The following is a 21,460-nucleotide window of genomic DNA, read 5'->3' as shown; positions in this document are numbered from 1 at the left end:
TCATGAAAACTCATTTCACATCTCATCAGTTGCAACCAGGAGCTGGGGAAACCAGTTTCTCATTTCTCTGAGTTAAGAATACAGACATAGAACTAATAGAATAAAGGATAAGGATTCTTCCCTAATGAGACTGAGCTCAAGCAACCCCCACTTCTGCAAATGGAACAAGTTTCCTGCTCTTTTCCACAGGGCACTGGACAGAGTGGTCACTGTGACACATTTCAAAGGTATTTTAGGAGTTTGGGGGAAGTGTGCCAGCTGTGTGTTTTCCAGGTATGCAGTTACTGACAAAACAGGTATGCTGTTTTGTCCCTTTGTCCAGAACTCAGCAGAGTGACTTTGTACAGAGCTCAGCAGACTCTGAGAAGTAAAAATATCATGACATGTTTCAAAGACATGATTTAGACAGCAGTTTTAAAAATATGCCAACATTTTAGACCCACTCATGTGACTGAACAAAGAGATCAAGGGCTTCCCCGTCTAGATATTAATTGTGAACAGAAATTTACAGGTAACAGCTACTGTGTACAGAGAGGAGAATAGACCTAAGAAAAGGGCCCTTCAGACTCCTTCAGAGTTAACTGTCTGGGAGGTGAGGGTCCTTTTGGGTGTATGTTTAACTCTGTGTTTCTACAATAAGCAATTTAAAAAAATCAAACTGCAACTTCTATCTGAGCCGAGAGTCAAGATGAAAATAAAGCATCAAAGGCCTGAACTCACATGTTTTTCCTCACAGTTAAGACTATGTAGAGATCTTGTCACTTCCTGGCTTATTTTAACTTGAACCAAATTACTGAATTCTGCATTTGTCCTCAGGGTATGACTCAACAATACAAAACTCACGTTCTTAGACACAAAGGACAAAGTCCAATCTAGAGTTCATCAGGTCATACAAAAATAAAACACAATGAACACAGTCAACAGCATTCTCTGGATATGAGAACAGTTATTTTTTTTACTTTGAAAACTGTGGGGTGGAGTAAGAAATTCTTGTGACTAAGAAAACCAGCTCTATGCAGGTCTAAAATCGTGTGTCCCCGTCTGTCTGAGGTAAGCAGGGTTATTATGGTCTCCGACCTCCTGCATTTCCCAAGTTGAAAATACTGCTTATGACGTATCCCTTTTCATTTAGCTCAGAAATTACCTCCTAACTTATTGTTTTATTGTTTTCAGGATAACAAAATGGTTGTATAAAGCGGGAGATTTTTATTTAGGGAGCACCATCTATTCCTTTGTTTTGGTGGATACTGATGAAAAGCAACTCAAACAATAATTCCTAACAATAGTGTTTGCTTCATACTTATATATATATATATATATTTTTTGGTCTGCATTGGGTCTTTGTTGCTGCGCATGGGCTTTCTCTAGTTGAGGCGAGCCAGGGCTACTCTTCATTGCAGTGTGCAGGCTTCTCTCTGCAGTGGTTTCTCTTGTTGCGGAGCATGGGCTCTAGGCGTGTGGGCTTCAGTAGTTGTGGCATGTGGGCTCAGTAGTTGTGGCTCACAGGCTCCAGAGTGCAGGCTCAGTAGTTGTGGCGAACCGGCTTAGTTGCTCCGTGGCATGTGGGATCTTCTCAAGCCAGGGCTTGAACCCATGTCCCCTGAATTGGCAGGTCGATTCTTAACCACTGTGCCACCAGGGAAATCCTTTAGTTTATATTTTAGACATATTTCAAAAAGATGTTTCACATCTTACAAAATGCACTTCATATGTACCGTTTTATGTGATTCCCCAGAACCATCCTGTACGGGATTATCGGATATAATTTCTTAGTCCTATTTCACACACATGAAAACCGCATCTCTAAACTTTAGTGACTCACAAAATCAGGAAGTAATAGGGTTGCCGTCAATTTCAAGAGCAGTGCTAACTCCCCTTAAGTCCACTCTTTCTTTAATCTTCAATAAAGTGCTATATATTTTTAACAAAGAGAGCACAGTGTTACTAGTGATAAGAATATAGATTTTAGAAACAGTTGATCAGTTTAGGTCCTGGCTCTGTGAGTTACTGACCAAGTCACGCTGGTCAATCTACTGCTGGTCTCAGTTTACTCATCTATAAAAAGGGAATAAAAATAGCACTCCCCTGTCAGCATTGTGGAGAAACTGCCAAGTGAGCTAATGATTGCTTACAATGATGTCTGGTACACAGTAAAGGCTTACATGCATTCCTTGTTATTATCATCAAAGTTTACTGCTCTCCTTAAATTTTTGTTCCTCTTATATCTTTAGGTTTACTTTTGTTTATTTTTGCATAATTTCAGAGCTGATTCCTCAGAGCACTCAGTCATATTTAGGAAAAATTAGTACTTCTGGAAGAAAAATATTTCCATATTTAGAGAATGAAAAAGTCTCCAACAATGTATCTTTTCTGACAATTTATATTTTGCTATCTTTACCTTGCTTCATTTTTCAATGACTTGATTGAATTAAAGTTTGGCTCTTAGCATTTTCTTAACATAACCTAGATTTGCAGTCATACACTGTAAACGAATCCCATCATATTTCTATAAGGAAGCCAAGTAAGCTCTCAAATTACTGCATCATACATTTGACTGTGTATACTAACAAGACTGTTGTCAACCCACATAGTATATTATGAATAAGGGTTAGAAAAAGGAAACCCTTCTTCAGGATACACTATCCCCAGGGCACCTAGCTTAGCAAATTTAGCTTGAGTTCAATTTCCCAGTCATCCCCCTGGGAGGTGCCCCTGTGCAGTGAACAACGTGAACAACCAACGCAATGGCCCTGTTTCCCAGCAGCCTAGAGATTACAAGACTTTTGCAGCTGAAAAGGGCTAAATGCAGCACTGCAACAAAGAAATCTGAAAACGGCATACCTCGTGATACTTCTTCACAGTTTTCCCTGAATTGCACGTACAGGACTTCCAGCTGACAGTTCCACAGCCACAGTTTCCCCCACAGCGTTGCACGAGGAGGCAGCGTGGAAAGAAGACCACATTGGTCACCTTCAGCTCCTCTCTCAAGTTGACCGAGTAATTCCTGGGAGTGCAACTGTAACGCTTGACGTCATCATTGAGCCTGTCCAGGTCAACTGTAAGAAACACAGCATCGTGTAAGCAAGTGCACGACTATGGCATACACACTCGGCACACATTTTTGCAAACAGGCTGGGAAGATTCTGTGAGGACAGCCTTGACCCGGGGCTTGAATCTATCCTTGGGATCTCAGTTACTACCCCAAACACCAAAGATGGAAAATCTAATTTCTCTTTTGATCCTATCTGCCCTTCAAAAAAAAAAAAGTCAACAACAGCAAAGAAAACAGAAACAGAAAACAGAAAACCTTCAAAAACTTAGCTAAATCTATATTTTGGCTCAATTTTCCTTGTACTTTTTTAATGCAAAAAAAAAAAAAAGTTCCAAGGAAAGAAAATGTAACATTCAGCAATTTAAAATAATTGTCTTTGCTTTAAAAAAATGTGTGCGTGTGTGTGTGTGTGTATCTTCTTGATTCTAAATAACTCCTGACTGTAAGCCATTACTTAAATACAATTTGAATTATATCAGGGACACATCAGGAAGAATTACTCTAATCGATGCACCTGGCAGTGAAATTTTACAAGTCAATGTGAGGAATAAAAAGGTTTTGGCTTCATTTTAACTCCGAGGTCAACCAAAATGTCAAAGGACATGGCTTTTTGGGGGTTGTGAATATGATGGATATTTGTGCATTGGGTCCTAGATGGCAGTATAGAATACTGGTTAAGTGCTTGGGCTCTGCAGTAAAGCTACAGCTGCATTCACATAATGGCTATGTCTCCTTTTAGTTGGAAAGTTACTTGATTGCTCCAAACCTCTGCTTCTTCATCTATAAAATGTAAATAGTATAACTTTACTTATTTCACAGCAATATTTGAAGTATTGAATGCAGTGTGCCTGGTATTAATTAATGCTGGTTATTTTATTCATCTTGATTCATTTTGATTTTTCCTTCAATTTTTTCCTTTAAAGTCAAATGGTCAATAATTTTAAAAAAATTTTTTTTCAGATCTTTCTCCTCTATTTCTCTCTTTTGGCCGTTATTCTATGTAAATGATTATCTGGGGGGGGGGGTTGGTTATTGGGACTTCTATGAATTAAGAGCATCACCCTAAATTTTCAAATTTTAGTCATTAATATCTTACTTGAGTTAAATTTGTATTATTGTAGTATATAAATTACATTTTAATTTGTGGTCTCAAAATCCATCTAATCACCCATCTATTTGGCATCCAAATTGTCTGGCGGGTGAATGTACATGACTATCTTCTCACAAGAATGCAGTTATAAGAAAGTCCTTTGTCCGCCCCCCCCCCCCCCCCCCCCCCCCCCGCCCGCCACCTCCGGGTTCCACACCATTTCCGAGTGCACTTCCCGTGTCACCAGCCAGGCCACCACAGAAGGAATCCCACAAACGTTAGGCAGTTATCATCAGGCTTACTCTGGATTCTAGCCCCATTAAATGTCTTAGTCCTAAACCAAAACTGCTTGAGGAACGGTAAGGAGTGCTCTTTTGGGGTAGAGGTCAAAGGCTAAGGATGCTGTCAGTAGAATGCATCTGAATGAAACAGAAATAAAAGAAGGCACGAGTGGGTGGAGAATCCACTTAACCCCATGAAGTCAGCTAAAAGGCTGGCCATACGGTCAATGACCCCTTGAATAAGGAATTAAATGGCAATTGGACTAATGCTCTGCCTTGAGTGCCTTTGATTCTCAAGGGCAGGGATTTTCCCCCAACTGTTACATGCTGAGCCCAGGACACTGTGGGGGCTGAATAAATGCTAAATAATTACTGCGCATAATTTATTGCTTTTTTCCCCTTCCTTTGTAAAGACATGTCATAAGTTTAGCTATAATCAAGCCAGATTTAAAGTGAATGAACTCTGTCTTGGGAAAGGAACCATTTTATTGCTGCTAAAGCCCTGAAAATAACTGCAAGCAAAGCAGAAAGGATTATGTAAATGGATTAAGAAGTGCACCAATCATCCATTACAAGTGTCACCTTGAGATAAATACTGATGCTGGCTGTGCATTACTGGGCTATGGACAGGGCTAATGCAGAGGGCCAAAGCTGTTGCTTGTGATGATGGGAATATATTTTGTCTAACACCTATTAGCAGGAAGGGGTTGTGGCATGTGGAAGGCAGAGAGGGATAGGAAGGAAGTGACAGTACTGAGTGTACTTGAGCTCAGCCAGTCCTCTGCTAGGCATATGATACATAGGACCACCTGTCGTTGTTCCCCACCCTCTTTTTTTTTCGCCCACCCTTTTGAGATGTGTATTACTCACTCAAAGTGAATACTAAGTAGGAAAACTGGGCTCAAAGTCATTCTCTCTTTTGCCTCATGGTCTCTGCCACATCAGGCAGAGTGGGGGGATGGCAGGCAACCGTACAGCTGAAGGAGGAAGATCGACCTTCCTGGCACTGTATCAAGCTTTCCCGTATGGCATTGTGCTAGGACTGGGGTGGTAAATGGCTACACCCTTATCTCCAGAATATGTCCAAACCAAACTACAATATGATTACCTGTGGGAATTCAGCTAACCCCCAAAGTGCTGTCAACAAATCAGGATAGGCATGTATGCCTTACTCATCTTGGAACAAAACTCTTCACATTGTATAACTGTTTTACCGACTAGCACTGGTTATTTCCGTTTCCTACCTGCCATGAAGAGATTTACGATGTTGTCAGTTTTATGCATCAATTCACTGATGTGACTCAGAACTGTGACCCAGTGTGACTGCTGTAGAATCCAGCTGCCCTGCTTATCAGGGGATTGAAACCACAAAGGCACTCAATTTAGAACGAGAACTAAAAGGCTCTTCAGAGTCGATGCAAATAACTTCAAAGTGCCACTGCAGACTTTCTGCAGGGGATGTTGAATTTCCAGTCAAAGAAGACTGACTAGGCAGTGCAGCAGAGCAGGGAGCCAGACAAGGGAACGAGTGGCAGTTAAGTCTTCCAGTGCTCTGGTCCGAAGGGAGGCTCTGGTGTGAGGGAGGCAGGCCAAGCAGTACAAACTCAAAGAGGGGAGCTGCCCTTTCCATTCCCGCTTCAATCTCCACAGCAGAATATTACAGAGCAACAAGGACGTTCCAAATTTCATTCAAAGGCTCATTAATTGCACCTAGCTGCCCTTATTTCACCCAGGTGTACATAATGTTATAATCCTTCTTTTTACATCCTTTTGAATTTGAGTCTTGCCTTCTCATGGATCTTTGACATTAGTTACGTCTTTGGGCTGTGTACTGACAACCTGATAGAAAGGCTGAGAAGCCTCCACTGTTGTCAGAGCCTTCCTCTGGACATGGTAATCCAATGTGGGCCACTGCCTAGAACCTCAGGGAGCACCCTTTTTTCTGCAGCTCTGGCCTGAAAGTGCAGCCTAGTCACAGAGGTACCTGGGCTGTGGTAAGAGCTCTAGGATCTGAGCACTAGGAAAGGGATGTGTAAAGCAATGGTACATTGGTGAATGCACTCACTGGTTCAGTTTCTAATCCATTCAGGGTCAGGTTTGGGAGGAAGGAGAGTCAGCCTGGTCTTTTTTATATTGACCATCTATATTCCTAAGTATCAGGTAGCATGAAAAGTTCTTCACATATACAATTGCATGAAATTCCCATAAATGCTAGGAATTACATACTATCATTACCCTTACTTTTACACTTTTACACTTTTACATTTGAGAAAATTGAGGCTCTGAGAGGGTAGGGAAAAGAACATGTCCACAGCCACATACCTAGTCAGTGATAGAGCCAGAGTCTGAATTCAGGCTTTTTCATTACTCTTGCACTTCTGAGCCCAGGTCTAAAGATTTGAAGCAGGGTGCAAAGAGCAGATTCTATGAGCCCTGATGGAGATTTCCATCTAGAGGTCTACTCACTGTCAAATGACCTGGCTTCCTAGGTGCGTTGCTAGGCACTGACCTGTCACTTTCAAGATGTTGTCAATTACATATACCCATGCATGTACTCCTGGGCACACACATTCATCTATCGGATTGTACTGGAAATGTACACTGGGTTCTTGCAAATAAACCAGGCTACTGCACAGAACGTACTTTTTTCTTTGGTATTGAGAAATACAATGAATTTCATATTTTTTCACCTGAAATGAGAGGACTTTTGTCAATTCATGATCTTCACTTTGTCCTCATCTCTCCTTGAATTCCTTCTTGCCCTTACCTACCTGTAGTCTTTGTTATGAAAACCAATCGGAGGTCCACGTAAAGAGTTGGATGGGCTGATAGCAATTGTTTTCAGGGGGCAACAAATGATAGAACCCTAGAGATTCTTTCTAGAGGACAGATAAACCCAATATTATATTTCACATGCTTGGCAAACACAGCATAGGTGGTGATAAGCTTATGATAAAAATTTAAAAGTCTTTTCTAAATTAATCATTTCAATTTTTTTGTGAATACAAAAATTCATTGTGAAACAAAATAAGGTCCTCACACTGAATGTAAGAAAACAATTTTTTTTTTTCCTTCCCATGCATGTTTGATTCAGTTTGTTTTGTTCAATAGGAAGATGGTTTCCTTGGGTCAGTCTCTTCTGGTGTCAAGTTTATTGGTTAGCTTTCACTGTGCTGGCCTTTCATCAGTCTATTCTGTTATGTGTGTCGCCAGTCTTTTTTCTCTTTATCTTCCTGAATCTGCTAGTGTTCAGCTAAACTTCTCTATATTCTTGGAGCTAGCCAGTAATCATTTTAATACAAGCAAATTGAGCCTTTACAGTCTAAAATTCTTTATGAACTCTCTTAGCAGGCACTCACTAGCAGCCTCTATATCAGTGCAGGTTTGGCAATAGAAGAGCAAGTGCTTGAAGTAGGGCCATGCCTTTTCTATTTATTTATTTATTTATTATTTTTTTTTTGCGGTACGTGGGCCTCTCACTGTTGTGGCCTCTCCCGTTGCGGAGCACAGGCTCCGGACACGCAGGCTCAGCTGCCATGGCTCACAGGCCCAGCCGCTCCGCGGCATGTGGGATCTTCCTGGACCAGGGCACAAACCCGTGTCCCCTGCATCGGCAGGCGGACTCTCAACCACTGCGCCACCAGGGAAGCCCCATGCCTTTTTTAAAACCATGCTTTTATCATTTTAGTTTACCTTCTCTGACATCTCAGTCCACTATGTCATTTTAATCTTCTAAGTCAAGAGGCACATTCACCCTACATCTCCTCTGACCCCTTCACTATACACTCACCACACGTTCTCTGCTTTCTATTATAGCACTGACTTTGTAGACTTTGATTTATCCTTTTCTTTATTTAGGTGTTTCTTGTCCACTAAACCATAAGGTCCTTGAAAGCAGAATTAATCATCTTTTTATCTCCCTTCTCCTAGTGCTTTGCCCCTATTGGAAGGACCAAATATAGGTCATTTAAGTCCACCTCTCCTAAAACTATTTGGTTTCAACAGTTAGAAGCAGCATACTGATGAAAAAACTACAACTTTTTTTTTTTTTTTGTAGTCTAAGCACACATGCCATTTCAGGATATTTGAAATAACTAAATCCAATAAAAAACAGCTGGAGTCACTACAGTTCCCCAAGACAAACATTTCTGGTTTTTCTTAAATATCTATCTATCTTTTGTGGGATATGCATAAACTTAAATTAGAAAATTAGAAAAAGTTCAGGCCACTTATAGACCACTAGTCAATCCAGATTTCATTTGCAAGGAATAGGTACTCAGTAACTACTACCTAAATGAATCAAACTACTGATGGTTGTTGGGTTAGAATTGAAAAACTAGGGTTCTAGAACCAGCTCTATCAAGGATGAACTGTGATGCACGAAGATTGGCACCAAGACCCATGGGCTCTAGCAGCTGTGCCACATGGGGTAAAGGATGCCATCCAGAAGGCTGGCTCTCTGATACACATCTCAAGGTGCTCAGGAATATGTCTTTTGCCAAATGGGGAGTAGTCCCACAATCTGTTATGTAAAGTGCTTTATTATAAACTTGACTTTGATGTTACAACACTAGACTTATGGTACTTTATGTGGGGGTGGGAGGTAAGGGGAATATATAAATAATTGTAGTATTTTTATACCAAGCAACTAGGGGCTCTCAGCCTTCTTCAGTGTTCATAAATTTCCCAGGAGGAGTCTGTTCGTCTTTATGGACATTACAACCTCACTGTGATTTTCAGATTCCCTCTTCTAAAAATTAGCACATAATTGTGAAAATGGTTTCCACATTTCAACCCCAATTTGCAAGTGCAAATAAGTCTGGAAAGAACGATTATCTTATAACTTTTAATGAGGGAATATCAGGCTATTTTAAACTTAAAATCATGAATCTCATGACTCCATGTGCTGGTTTAATTTCTGAAGAATGGAAACATTTACCACTTGTATTTATAGAAATTAACCTAAATCACAGTAAAATGTTCCCACTCAGACAATTCCTAATTGTCAGGGTTTAAAAACATTGTTAAGCAATGAGCGAATGGAAATTAACTGAGCACCTACTCAAGCCTCATGGAATTCTCATAACAAACTGTTATCTTAGAGACTACTATTCCCATTTGATAGATGTGGAAACTGAGATGCAGAAGAGTTGAATGACTTGCCTACAGTCACTGGACATATAGTAGGCATTTGACAAATACTTGCTGGAAAATGAATGGGTGAGTGCAAGGATATCTGCAAGGCATTGGATTAGGCATGAAAGCAGCTGACACCATCATAAGGCAATTCTCTGAACTCTAGGGGGATGTATGAAGTACATCTATGCAATGAAAAATAAGAAAACAGGTTAGGAAATGAATAAGAAGCAAGGAGATCTTTCTCTTGTCTCTCATTTATTAGACTATGAGTCTCTGAGCTTTACTCATTATTGGTTCCCCCACAGCATTGACTTTGCAGCCAATACACCCAGGTTCATGTCATGGCTCTCTACTTTATAGCTGTCGCTGAACCTTTCCGGATTTGTTTCTTTTATTAGATAAAATGGGAATAACAATACTCTTCTCCTGCCAAGAAATTCATTGAGCTTGAATGAGTTAAAAGTGTTTGAAGCAAGGTCCAGACTCTAGCTCTCAGCAGGTATGCCTCACATTAACCTTGAAATGAGTAAAACAGATCAATGAAGTAAGGTTAAGAACAGAATCACCTAAACCAGAAGTGGCTAAGATTCTGCAATTGGTGATCACTGAGGAAAGGAAGGTCATGTCCACCTTGATCGAAATGTCAGAAAACAATGATGATGTGTTGTTTATAGTTAAATTTCATGGGACGTAGCACTCAGCACAGTCCTTTGCAAGTAGACACTTAATGAGCCAGATGTTCCAGCCCCAGCAGTTTCTGCATGAATGTGTGCTCTAGGAAGGGTATGCTCCCTCCTTAAGTCCATAGGGGCACTGAGCACAAGGATGCTGCAGAGGATTCCCAATGCTACACAGGTAAAAATGGGTACAGGAACTACAAGTCAAACCCATTCATCTTTAACAAGAGTGACTGTTGTGGAAAAGGCACATTTGTCCACCCAGACAGTAAAAGTTACCTATGGTTTTCTACTGCAAAATGGATTTCCTAATCAATGTGCCTTTGAATTATATGCCTAGATGGGAGGAATAACTTTGATGATGAGAGTGGGCTTAGGATATCCACAAAGATAGACAGCCACTATAGGAGAAAATCAGAGGCTGCAGTGGCAGTAAGAGAATAAACAACCAAAAAGGTCCTTGTCCCTGTGCTGAGATTTTCTTCAAACATTTTATGTGTGTGCCCTCATAGACACATGTGACACTATATATGATAATATGGTTTTTATTAATGCTTGCTGGCAAACTGAATGAGTGGGGAATCTAGTTACTTACAAATCATATGGGTTATAAAGAGTGGCTAAAATCTAAAAAATAAGCTTTAAAAAGGAAATGTCCAAAAAGCAAAAGGGTGCCAGAAATTTCTGGGTAAATATATCATAGAAAAGTTTAGTACTTGGCAATTATTTCGTAAACTTTTAATGAGTTTACTGATTATACAGATACTTAAATATGACAATATTTGGATACTCTGTAGGAGGCTCTCCAAATTACTGATGCTTATCTAAGAGCCTTACAAGGAAGAGAGCAAGGTCCACAGAAATACCTTGGTTCTGTGCAGAGTTCTGTATTCAAGTAATAATAATAGCTAGCATTTATTGAGGGCCCACTAGGAGTTGGATACTCTGCTATTATTAATCCTCACATGACTTTGCAAAGTTGTTATAATTAGAGTCATTTTACCAAATGGAGAAAACACAGGCTCAGAGGTCTGCACATAACTTTCCAAGGCCACCATTAGTACCTGAGTTAGAATTTTATTATAAGCTTACTTGACTCCAAAGTCCATGCTCTTTCCACTATCACATTCTTTCTTTTGCTCTATTTCTATCAAATTTATGGTAAACAATTTTAATATTGATAAAGAAAGCTTTTACTTGGTACATACCACATGGTTCAGGAAACTCAGTGAAGCTAACCCTTATTCAACACAAGAAATTAGAAAAAGAAATCCATTTGATTTAACGTCTGTAGTACCTCTGTTCGTTTAATTTACCAATAGATAGTTACAGAAGGATATCTCAAGAGTGACTTATCTGATTCATCACTAGCGTCAGACAAGGGCTTTCTGCAAATTCTCACCCAGATATCAAATAGGCAGAGAGAGAAAGTTGTAAGCATTCAATTTACTGTGACTTTAGGTCATTTCTAAAGTATGTTCATATCTTAATACACTCTGAAATTATTTCCCACATTCTAAATTGTTTTTTAATTATTTTTATGGGCAACTTCTACCAAATATTCACAAAAAAGAGCATTTATAAAAAAACATGTTAAACAACAGATACCATGAGGTGTATCTGCTTAAATTTTTAAGTGTACAGTTTTATTAACCATGAGCACAGTGCTGTGCAGTAGACCTTTAGCAATTTTTCATCTTGCATGACTGAAACTTTATACCCATTGAATGACATCTCCAGGCAAGACTTGGCTCTTTCTAGTTAGTATGACCAAGGGCATGACAAAGAAACAGCAATAACTGACTAATTTAAAAATAAAAGATATTTGTATCTAAGAGAATTTAGAACCAATTCAAACATTTTATATGAAACATATTTATTTCATTTACTCATCAGCTTCTCATGCCAGTTGTTTACCAATAAATAGTTTTCAAATTAAAGAATCAAGTGTTTTAGATCTTACAGCAAAATAATGTAATGTAAGAAATCACAAATTGATATTAGATCCTGGGAAATGGGTTGGTAACTGTCCCAGAGTTACAACATCTAAGCATTTAGAGTCTGTGAAAATCATATATTTCAAACTCCGTCATTTGGACTCAATTTAATTTCAGTATGTTTGCTTCACTCAATATTAAATTACTGATTTTTTAAAGAGGAATGCACATCAAATTTGGCCCCTGCATCAAAAAATGGCAACTCAGGGGCTTCCCTGGTGGCACAGTGGTTGAGAGTCTGCCTGCCAATGCAGGGGAAACGGGTTCAAGCCCTGGTCTGGGAAGATCCCACATGCCACGGAGCAACTACGCCCGTGAGCCACAATTACTGAGCCTGTGCATTTGGAGCCTGTGCTCCGCAACGAGAGGCCACGACAGTGAGAGGCCCACGTACCATGATGAAGCGTGGCCCCCACTTGCCACAACTAGAGAAAGCCCTCGCACAGGAACGAAGACCCAACACAGCCAAAAATAAAAAATAAAAATAAATGGCGACTTGCTCAACATTAAAGAAACAAACAACCCAATCAAAAAATGGGCAGAAGACCTAAATAGACATTTCTCCAAAGAAGACATACATATGGCTAAGAGGCACATGAAAAGCTGCTCAACATCACTAGTTATTAGAGAAATGCAAATCAAAACTACAATGAGGTATCACCTCACACTGGTTAGAATGGGCATCATCAGAAAATCTACTAACAATAAATGCTGGAGAGGGTGTGGAGAAAAGGGAACCCTCTTGCACTGTTGCTGGGAATGTAAACTGATACAGCCACTATGGAGGTTCCTTAAAAAACTAAAAATAGAATTACCATATTACCCAATAATCCCACTACTGGGCATATACCCAGAGAAAACAATAATTCAAAAACACACATGCACCCCAATGTTCATTGCAGCACTATTTACAACAGCCAGGTCATGGAAGCAACCTAAATGCCCATTAACAGATGAATGGACAAAGAAGATGTGGTACATATATACAATGGAATATTACTCAACCATAAAAAGGAATGAAATTGGGTCATTTGTAGAGAGGTGGATAGACCTAGAGACTGTCATACAGAATGAAGTAAGTCAGAAAGAGAAAAATAAATATCATATATTAATACATATATATGGAATCTAGAAAAATGGTACAGATGAACCAGTTTGCAAGGCAGAAATAGAGACACAGATGTAGAGAACAAATGTATGGACACCAAGGGGGGAAAGCCAGGGCAGAGTGGTGGTGGGATGAACTAGGAGATTGGGATTGACATGTATACACTAATATGTATCAAATAGATAACTAATAAGAACCTGCTATATAAAAAAATAAAATTAAATAAAATTTTTTAAAAAATGGCAACTCTGGGGAAAATTGTACTTTTGTCAAGCATTACTGTAGTTCAAAACTATTAAGTTGGAGTGCCTCAACAATTAAATCCATATTTTAATCACAACACAAACTGTGAGAACAGGTTTTCCTCTTGCTGTTGTGTGTTGGATTTTTCTATGGCAAACACACCATCATTCAGGAAAGTCAAGCTCTCCTGGAATAAGTAAAAGACTGCATCTCAGTTACATTGTTAATCTCCATAAATGACCACTCAATTAATGCCCAGTCTAGTAGAGTTTAAGGCCAATAGTTTTTCAATGTAGGGATGTCACATTTCATGCTATATACTTGAGTAAATATACATTGCTACCAAGTTCAAAGTATTGTGTTTTAAAGGAATTGCAGTGTAACTTCAGTTAAACCACAGTGGTCATGCAATGATTCAGAGAGTGATTACATAGTTTGTAGAACATCCATATAATATTTTACCTAATTATGTGCAAATTTACTATGTTATTGTCATGTTCATCAGAAGAAGTAAATACAACTTGAATTTCAAATGACTTTTTTTTTTTTAACTTTTGGGCAGCTTTGAGGTTGAAGGCATGGGGTTGAAATCATTGGCAAAAATTGGGTTTTGGAACTGTACTTATCTACAGAGTTCAATTATCCATGCTACCCTTTTCTCCATTACCCCCTAGGAAACTGAAAGTTGGATATATTAACTTGTCCTCTTATCATCAGTCCAGAAGGTTTTACAGACAGGTTTGTGCTTATCTATTACTTGTGAATTTGAAAAAAGTGGACCTTATACGCTGAAGTTCTGGCTTCAATACTTGGCAAAGTTATGTCTCTTTTCTCTCCCTCTTCTCCCTAAACTTTTACTGTCCTCTTGCTTCTCATTTTCAAGTCTCTTCTTAAGGAGAACTAAAAACTCACTGTTACCTAATCTTCCTTCAAATAACAGTAGAAGCAAAGCGTAAAATTTAATTTTATTAACTGTTTTCTACTTCATTACATAAGTTCTTCACCTAGTGTGTTTGTGCTTTATTTTAGAGTTTATAAAATTTTGTGATTTATATATTCACTTTCAAGGGTCATCTTAGAATCCTGTTCTTTGGTATCATGAAAAATGCTACTTTTGATCAGTCTGGGTAAATCAGAAGAATGGATGCTCAATAGATATTTGAAAATGATAAGTTTGTTTCTGTACAACATCATTAAGAGATTATTATACTGATAGTAGAAAACTTTTTTAGGGATTCTATAAAGTTCACATTTTATTTGACACCTAATAGACCTCCATCATCTATAACTACTTTTTGGTTTTCACTCTTTTATTCACTGTCCCCTTTCTTATACAACAGTATACAAACCATGAATTTGTACTTTTAAGTTCTAAAAGCTGAAAATAACAGCTGAAATATTAAACCTGACTTCCTTTGCTTTTGTGATACAGGCAGGTGGTTCAGCATCAGTGGAATGATAAACAATTAAATCAGCACAGTTATACAAGTGCAGAGACAGTGGTGGCTTGCCAGTGTTAAATGAAAGGGTACAGACCTGCCTTAGGGCCATTTTAAACAAGAGTTTAAGAAATGAAATCTAAGCCAACAGGGGAGAGAAATGTTTATACTGTTAGAAATAAGTAGAATGGTGCCTTGAATGTTCTAGCAAGGTTATTTCAGTAACCAAAGGCATTCTTAATAAAGCTACAATCCTTGGTCTATGGGGTGGGTTTCTATAAATGTTAGAAATACACTAATGCTGAATAATTAATATCTTCAATTCCACAAACATTAACTGAGCAGCTAAAATGTGTCAGAGCCTGTGCCAATTTACTGGAGATATAGGATGAACCATCTCTCAACCCTGGCTGCCTCTAAGGATCAGTCTCAATCTCCTAGTAGCCATAAAATAATATCAATACCCCAGCCTCGCCCTAAGAGATTCTGAGTCATTGTGACTGGGATAGGACTAGGCACCCGTAGTTTTTTAAAGCTCCCCAGGTGACTTAATATTCAGCAAGAGTTGAAACCGTTAGGTCCTAGGCTCTCATATTCCCTTAGAAAAACACAAAGATACAAATAGCAATGCAGTAGTAGGACAAATAAATGCTGTGGCATCTCAAGTACTCCAAGCTTTTTCAACATTTCTTGAGCAAGTACTATGTGCCAAGTGCTTTTGATGGCACCCCTAACAATTCCTGAAAGTAGGTGTTGTCATACACACATTGTCAATGAAGACACTGAGGCTCAGGAAGAGTCAGTGACTTGCTGAAAAAATCACAGAACTTCTAAGTGGCAGGGTTAGGCTTTGAAACAAGACACCTTGCCTCCAACTCAACATAGTATCTGGGGAAAAATAAGTAATGAATTTAGGTGATTTTTAAATTTTAATACTTCAAACAAATAGGTGTCAAGAAGGGCTGCCCCTCAAGTAGCTATAGTGGTTAAGATACTTGAAGACAGAGTCAGATTTTATCATTTCTTTCTCCAATACCATTTTTTTCTGGGGTTTTCAAAACATAGTGAGTATTTTATTTTCCTTCAAGTTGACCTAGTAGAGATTCAAAGACAGCAACGCTTTATGGAAAAGCCATTTCTTCTCTGAGTTGAATCCAATCTGAGCCCTGGGAAAATTCGATTTGAGAGTTACACTGATCTACATATGATATATCTACATAACATCAGGGCCACCAGTGACTCTGTTGTCCCCACTTAGCTGTGCACTTTAAGTATATAAGGTTATGACCTAAGCCATAAGCAGCAGACCCAGGCAGGAGTTAACTAACTAGTCATTTCAGCCTACATGTTTTAATATGTTGTCCTTACCAACATAAACATTATCTACAAAAGGGCTCTGGGTTCCTTTTAATTCCTGAAAGTACCCATGTTATTACAAAGTACAGGAAACATGTTGTATTGTACTAAATACCTTTATATCTATGATGCAAGCCAGCCTTACAAGACTTGTAGAGAAAATTTAAATAATAACAAATCTTAAACATAACAGACTAGAAATTATAGTTTTATTCAATGAGGTAATACAAGTTATTTCTATACTAATTTGAGTTAAACATTCAAATAAACATCCATGTCCTAAGATCATATCACTCAGATGTAGTACTAGGATACCTATTTTTTAAGAGTGTAAGTATTACTGTTTTAACTCATGATGTTTTAATTCTGCCTGAATATTCCTTTCTTCTCCCTTCATTTTGCTTTCCTGAACCTTCCAGCTGAATGTGTGCCCTCACACTTACTTGTCCAAAATAGCCCAGATATTGGTTTCTTCCTTGAGACATTTATATCCTATGAACCACCAAGGGCACAAAGCACATAGTAGGACCTCATAAAAAATTTCAGAATGGACATTGAATGAATAGAGTGAAATCTTCCAGAGTTTTGACCATTACTTTACGAGAAGCCTCTCCTGCCAACAATGACTGAGTCCCGGGCTAATTCAACATTCATATCCATCAGAGAGGCACAGGGGACTGTTACACAGGCACTGCCATTGGAGGCAAGAGAGCATGACTCTCCTTTCCTTTCTATTGCCATGCAGCCTTTGAAGAGTTATTTACCTTCCCTGACTTTGGTTGCCTCTACTGTTTACGGTGGGACTGATAATGCCTTACTTGCCAAGAAGCACAAAGTTGGTCCAGATGATTTTATAAAGTCTTTTCTAGCTCCAAACTATGACAGATCTTTGACTGAATCAAACCTTTCTTAGTCCCATACAAACAACACAGTTTGGACAAAACACAGAACATCATTTGAAGGTGCTGTGTAAAAGATATGTGATAATGAACTAACAGTAATCATCTGATGTAAGTGAATTAACTACATTGCATTGCAAAGTCTTACTTATTACTATTAGCACTTTTATCTGCTTATGAAGAACCTTATTTGTTTCTTACCTTTTGACTTCCTGTCATGATATGACCTGCCTCGATAATGAGGGGTGTCCAAATACAGATTCTCAAGATCTTCTTGCCATGATTCAGGATTGAAGTGCTTGAGCAGATCTTCCACAGTATCAAATTCTGCAATTGTTTTGTCCAGAGTATCCGCAGTGAGAGTGGGGTCCGTTACTGATGGAGAGTGATAGGATACCCCCTAAGAGTGACATACAGCTCAGTGTACTCAGAAAAAGTCCATTGCTATGAAATACAAGAGTCACACAACCATATGGAAGGAACATAAACAGACTTCTGATTACAAGACATCATGTACATAAATATCATGCTAAGCCACTGTGCCATAGTCTTGCTATATTCCTAAATAAGAACAATTAAGTGGTAAATCATAGTCATTCACTTTTTTGCAAATCAAAACCCAGAAGGTCATCCAGGTCATCTGAATTGTAATCATTAAAAAAAAAAATACCAGCTAAATGGAAATATCAAAATAAGTCATCCAATTTCTTGGTTCAGAGTCTCAAATCATCATATCCATATCAACAAATAATGGTGAGCAGGTAAATTCTGAACTCCTTTCCATGCAAATGTTGAATAATCCATTCATTCTCTCCATTTAGCCTCAGTGTCCTATCTTTGTAGCTCACCTAGCACTGTAGACATTCTTTGAACAGGGTTTAAATTTACTCTGGAGACATCTTGATAAAATTTGGTACTTTAACCAGCTTACTAACTGTCAACAAGGATAATAAGCCATGAAACTGGCCCCATTGACCTAAAAGTAGAAGATTCACATGTGTGTGTGTGCATTTTTTTAACATCTTTATTGGAGTATAATTGCTTTACAATGGTGTGCTAGTTTCTGCTTTATAACAAAGTGAATCAGTTATACATATACATATGTTCCCATATCTCTTCCCTCTTGCGTCTCCCTCTCTCCCACCCTCCCTATCCCACCCCTCTAGGTGGTCACAAAGCACTGAGCTGATCTCCCTGCGCTATGTGGCTGCTTCCCACTAGCTATCTATTTTACATTTGGTAGTGTATATATGTCCATGCCATTCTCTCACTTCGTCCCAGCTTCCCCTTCCCCTCCCCGTGTGTGTGCATTTTAAGTGCTATAGTTTGTGAGGGATCCCAGCTGCCATTTAAACATTCTCAGGAATACTCTTCAAATGGGGAATGCAACATCATTAAAAGTCTGGAAGGGATTATGTATTTTGCCATGGAATACACCCCCACTTAAGTTTCCAAGCACTTACTTCACTAACCCTTGTAAAATTTAGAGGTAAATGAGCCATGTAGCAAACATCTCTGTAAAACTTCATGACCCATTAACAAGGAAATGGAAAGCACGTAGTCTCCAATGATTTCTAAATGTCTTTAAAGAAACTGCCAAACAAATAAGATCCCCCAAGGGCAAATATCTCATATCTCTACAGGAAAAATAGAGATTAACGAAAACTTGCATTTCTGAAACTCAGCTGCATTCCTATTGAGAAATAATATGCCTATGCATTATAGAGTCCCAGACAGTACACTCTCAGGTGACACATTTTCTTTTTAGCCAATCAAGATCCAAAGGTCCCCAAAAGGATCACTTGCTCTTAGGGGGACAGTCTGTCTTTAGCAAAACTAAGAGGTTTTATAAAAGCATAACCTACCATTGGTGTCATTTAGGAGATTTTAAACACGCCTTGTAGGGAAAGGGAGTAGGTGGCAGACGGGGTTTGGGGAGTAGCGTGTGAGACATGAGATAGACTGCTGAAGGTATCAGGCCAGCTCCTTAACCTTGGAGTGTGTTTGTGTGTGTGTGTATGTGTGTGTGTGTGTGTGTGTGTGTGTGTGTGTGTTTGTGTGTGTGTCATAGAAGCTGAACCCTGATTGAAGCACATCACTTCTGATTTTCAGATCCCTCTTGGCATCCCATGCTAAAGGCGGCTAAATTTATGATTCAGTAACAAAATTCCAAATTCCCATTCAACTTTGTATTGTCTGGATCTACAGTCTACCTGGCTCATACACAACAGATGATTTACAATTAGCTTTGTATCATGTGGGTCTAAGAACAAAATGAGCTGGCCAAAGTTAGGTGCGTGGCGGCATATGAAAGCTTTGAAATTAAAATTCTTCCCTCTTTTTTGAAACAAAAGCAGGAATGTTAATCAAGCCATTCAGACACAAGCATAAGCTACTTAAATGGCTCTGAGGAAGGAGGAGGAGGGAGTCTAGTCTCTTCTAACATTAGTCTGAAGAGCAAATCCAAACTGTAGGTAAAATGTAAAAGTGTCCTGTGTGTGAGTTTTACTGCTCTTTTCAAGTTTTGACTTGAAACACTAATGATATTTAAGAAAATATTTATGAGTGACTAGGTGATCTAATCAACCCAAGAGAATATTTTTGTTTCCGAGGCAATTATATAAGAACTATTTTTGAGAGAAATACTAGTTGGGTGTGCCTCTTTCAATTGCACTGTAAATTTGATCTCATTCAGCTTTTGTTTTATGTTTGTAAAATCAATTTTAAAGCTAAGTGAATTACTTTTAAAGTAATGATAAAAATCTGTAAAAATGTTCTGAAAACTGTAAACCGGTTTCAACAAAAATAAAAAATGGTTTATACAGAAGTAAACGGTAGGTCCAAAGGCCCGTGCTCCTACTCCAGAAGGTTCTTGAAAATCAGAATGCTGAGAAAAGAAGCTAGGTCTCCCTGGTCTTCCTAGAGGACTCAGCAGAACCTGGACTTGGAACGCAACCCAGAAGAGTTTCCAATGGATTTGGACCTAGTGCTGAGCTTCCACAGATGCACCAAATGGACAGGACAATCGTCTTTAAGAGGGCCTGGATTATCCTGAATCAGTGAAGGGTCCTTTAAACTTGATTTCTGCCCTTTGAGCAGGAATGATTAGATAACCCTGAGCTATCATGTATAAGGTACTTGAGAAGCCAGAGGATCTCCTGACAGAGTAGACCACTATGTCCTGAATGGCAAAAGCTACCACTGGCATGTACCTTGAATTGTCAGTCTTGGGCTGCTAACTGCCCACACCTCTTGACTAGCTTCCCAGCTCCTCAGTATTACCTGCCTTATTTTAATTTTCACCTTCCTGACAATGATTGCCTATACTCAGCTAGGTTCAGAGCATGCATTCTTGACCATCAGAAATGAACAAACACTCTTAATATCACCATTAGAGACCTCACTGATCTCGATCAGATCATGTTCTAGTTCACCAGCCACACCAGGTGAATTAAATAGTCACAGAATCCATAGCTGAAGAAATCCTGGCATCTGAGGGAATTTTTAAAAATTCCCTCCAAGAACAAAAGATAGAACATCACTTCTGGAAAAAAAAATCAACTCTGACTCAGCCACACTAACCCACCTTAGAACCATGGACAATCTTTCTCCATGCTCTTAATCTTTTAATGAACAACTGCATTTATTATCTTGCAGTTTATTGCTACGTAAGTGCTACCCATAAGATTGGTGAAAACAAAGTCTGCTCTTTCTGTACAAAGTAGATAAGTATACAGAATACTGGGAAATGACTAAATCTGGAGAAAAAAAATGGAGCATGAACCATTTTATAGTTTCAGGGTGAGTTATGTTTTATTTCCAAGCCAAATAGAACACAAGCCTGGCTTGCACTTAAGTTATGTTACCATAAACATGGATTTTTCACATCTGAAAAGATCCTTGAAAATGCATAGGTTAATGGCATCCCCTGGAATATTCAAAAAACTATTTCAAAATTCCCCACCTGAGCTTGGGCCCTGAACTCTTTCACACCTTTGATATGTCTGGACAGTCCTTTAGTTGCAATGTTCTCCTTTGAAATTGATAAATATTTAAGTCATTGTCTATCCCGTGTTCCTACAAGGGGTACTGACATTTCCTGGAAACCTTTCTGAAAGAGGAGAAAAAAGGGCATCTGACATAGCTCACTATAACCTAAAAGAAATGGAAGAACACATC

At 38.8% G+C, this 21,460-nt stretch overlaps 1 protein-coding gene across 2 annotated transcripts in view; it reads right to left on the bottom strand.

Annotated features, from left to right (window-relative positions):
• Positions 1 to 21,460, bottom strand: part of PDGFD (platelet derived growth factor D) — a 240,339-nt gene that overhangs the window by 6,676 nt on the left and 212,203 nt on the right. For both annotated transcript variants that reach the window (XM_065882858.1, XM_065882859.1), the window contains exons 5-6: positions 17,483 to 17,681; positions 2,842 to 3,056 (exon numbers count right to left, since the gene is read on the bottom strand). In XM_065882858.1, coding sequence (XP_065738930.1) covers positions 2,842 to 3,056; positions 17,483 to 17,681 — 414 coding nt within the window. The remainder of the gene's footprint in view (positions 1 to 2,841; positions 3,057 to 17,482; positions 17,682 to 21,460) is intronic.

Source organism: Phocoena phocoena, chromosome 8, assembly GCF_963924675.1.
Source record: "Phocoena phocoena chromosome 8, mPhoPho1.1, whole genome shotgun sequence".
NCBI classification, from domain to species: domain Eukaryota; kingdom Metazoa; phylum Chordata; class Mammalia; order Artiodactyla; family Phocoenidae; genus Phocoena; species Phocoena phocoena.
The sequence above is the reverse complement of the archived record's forward strand: the minus strand, read 5'-3'. Positions and strand labels throughout refer to the sequence as shown.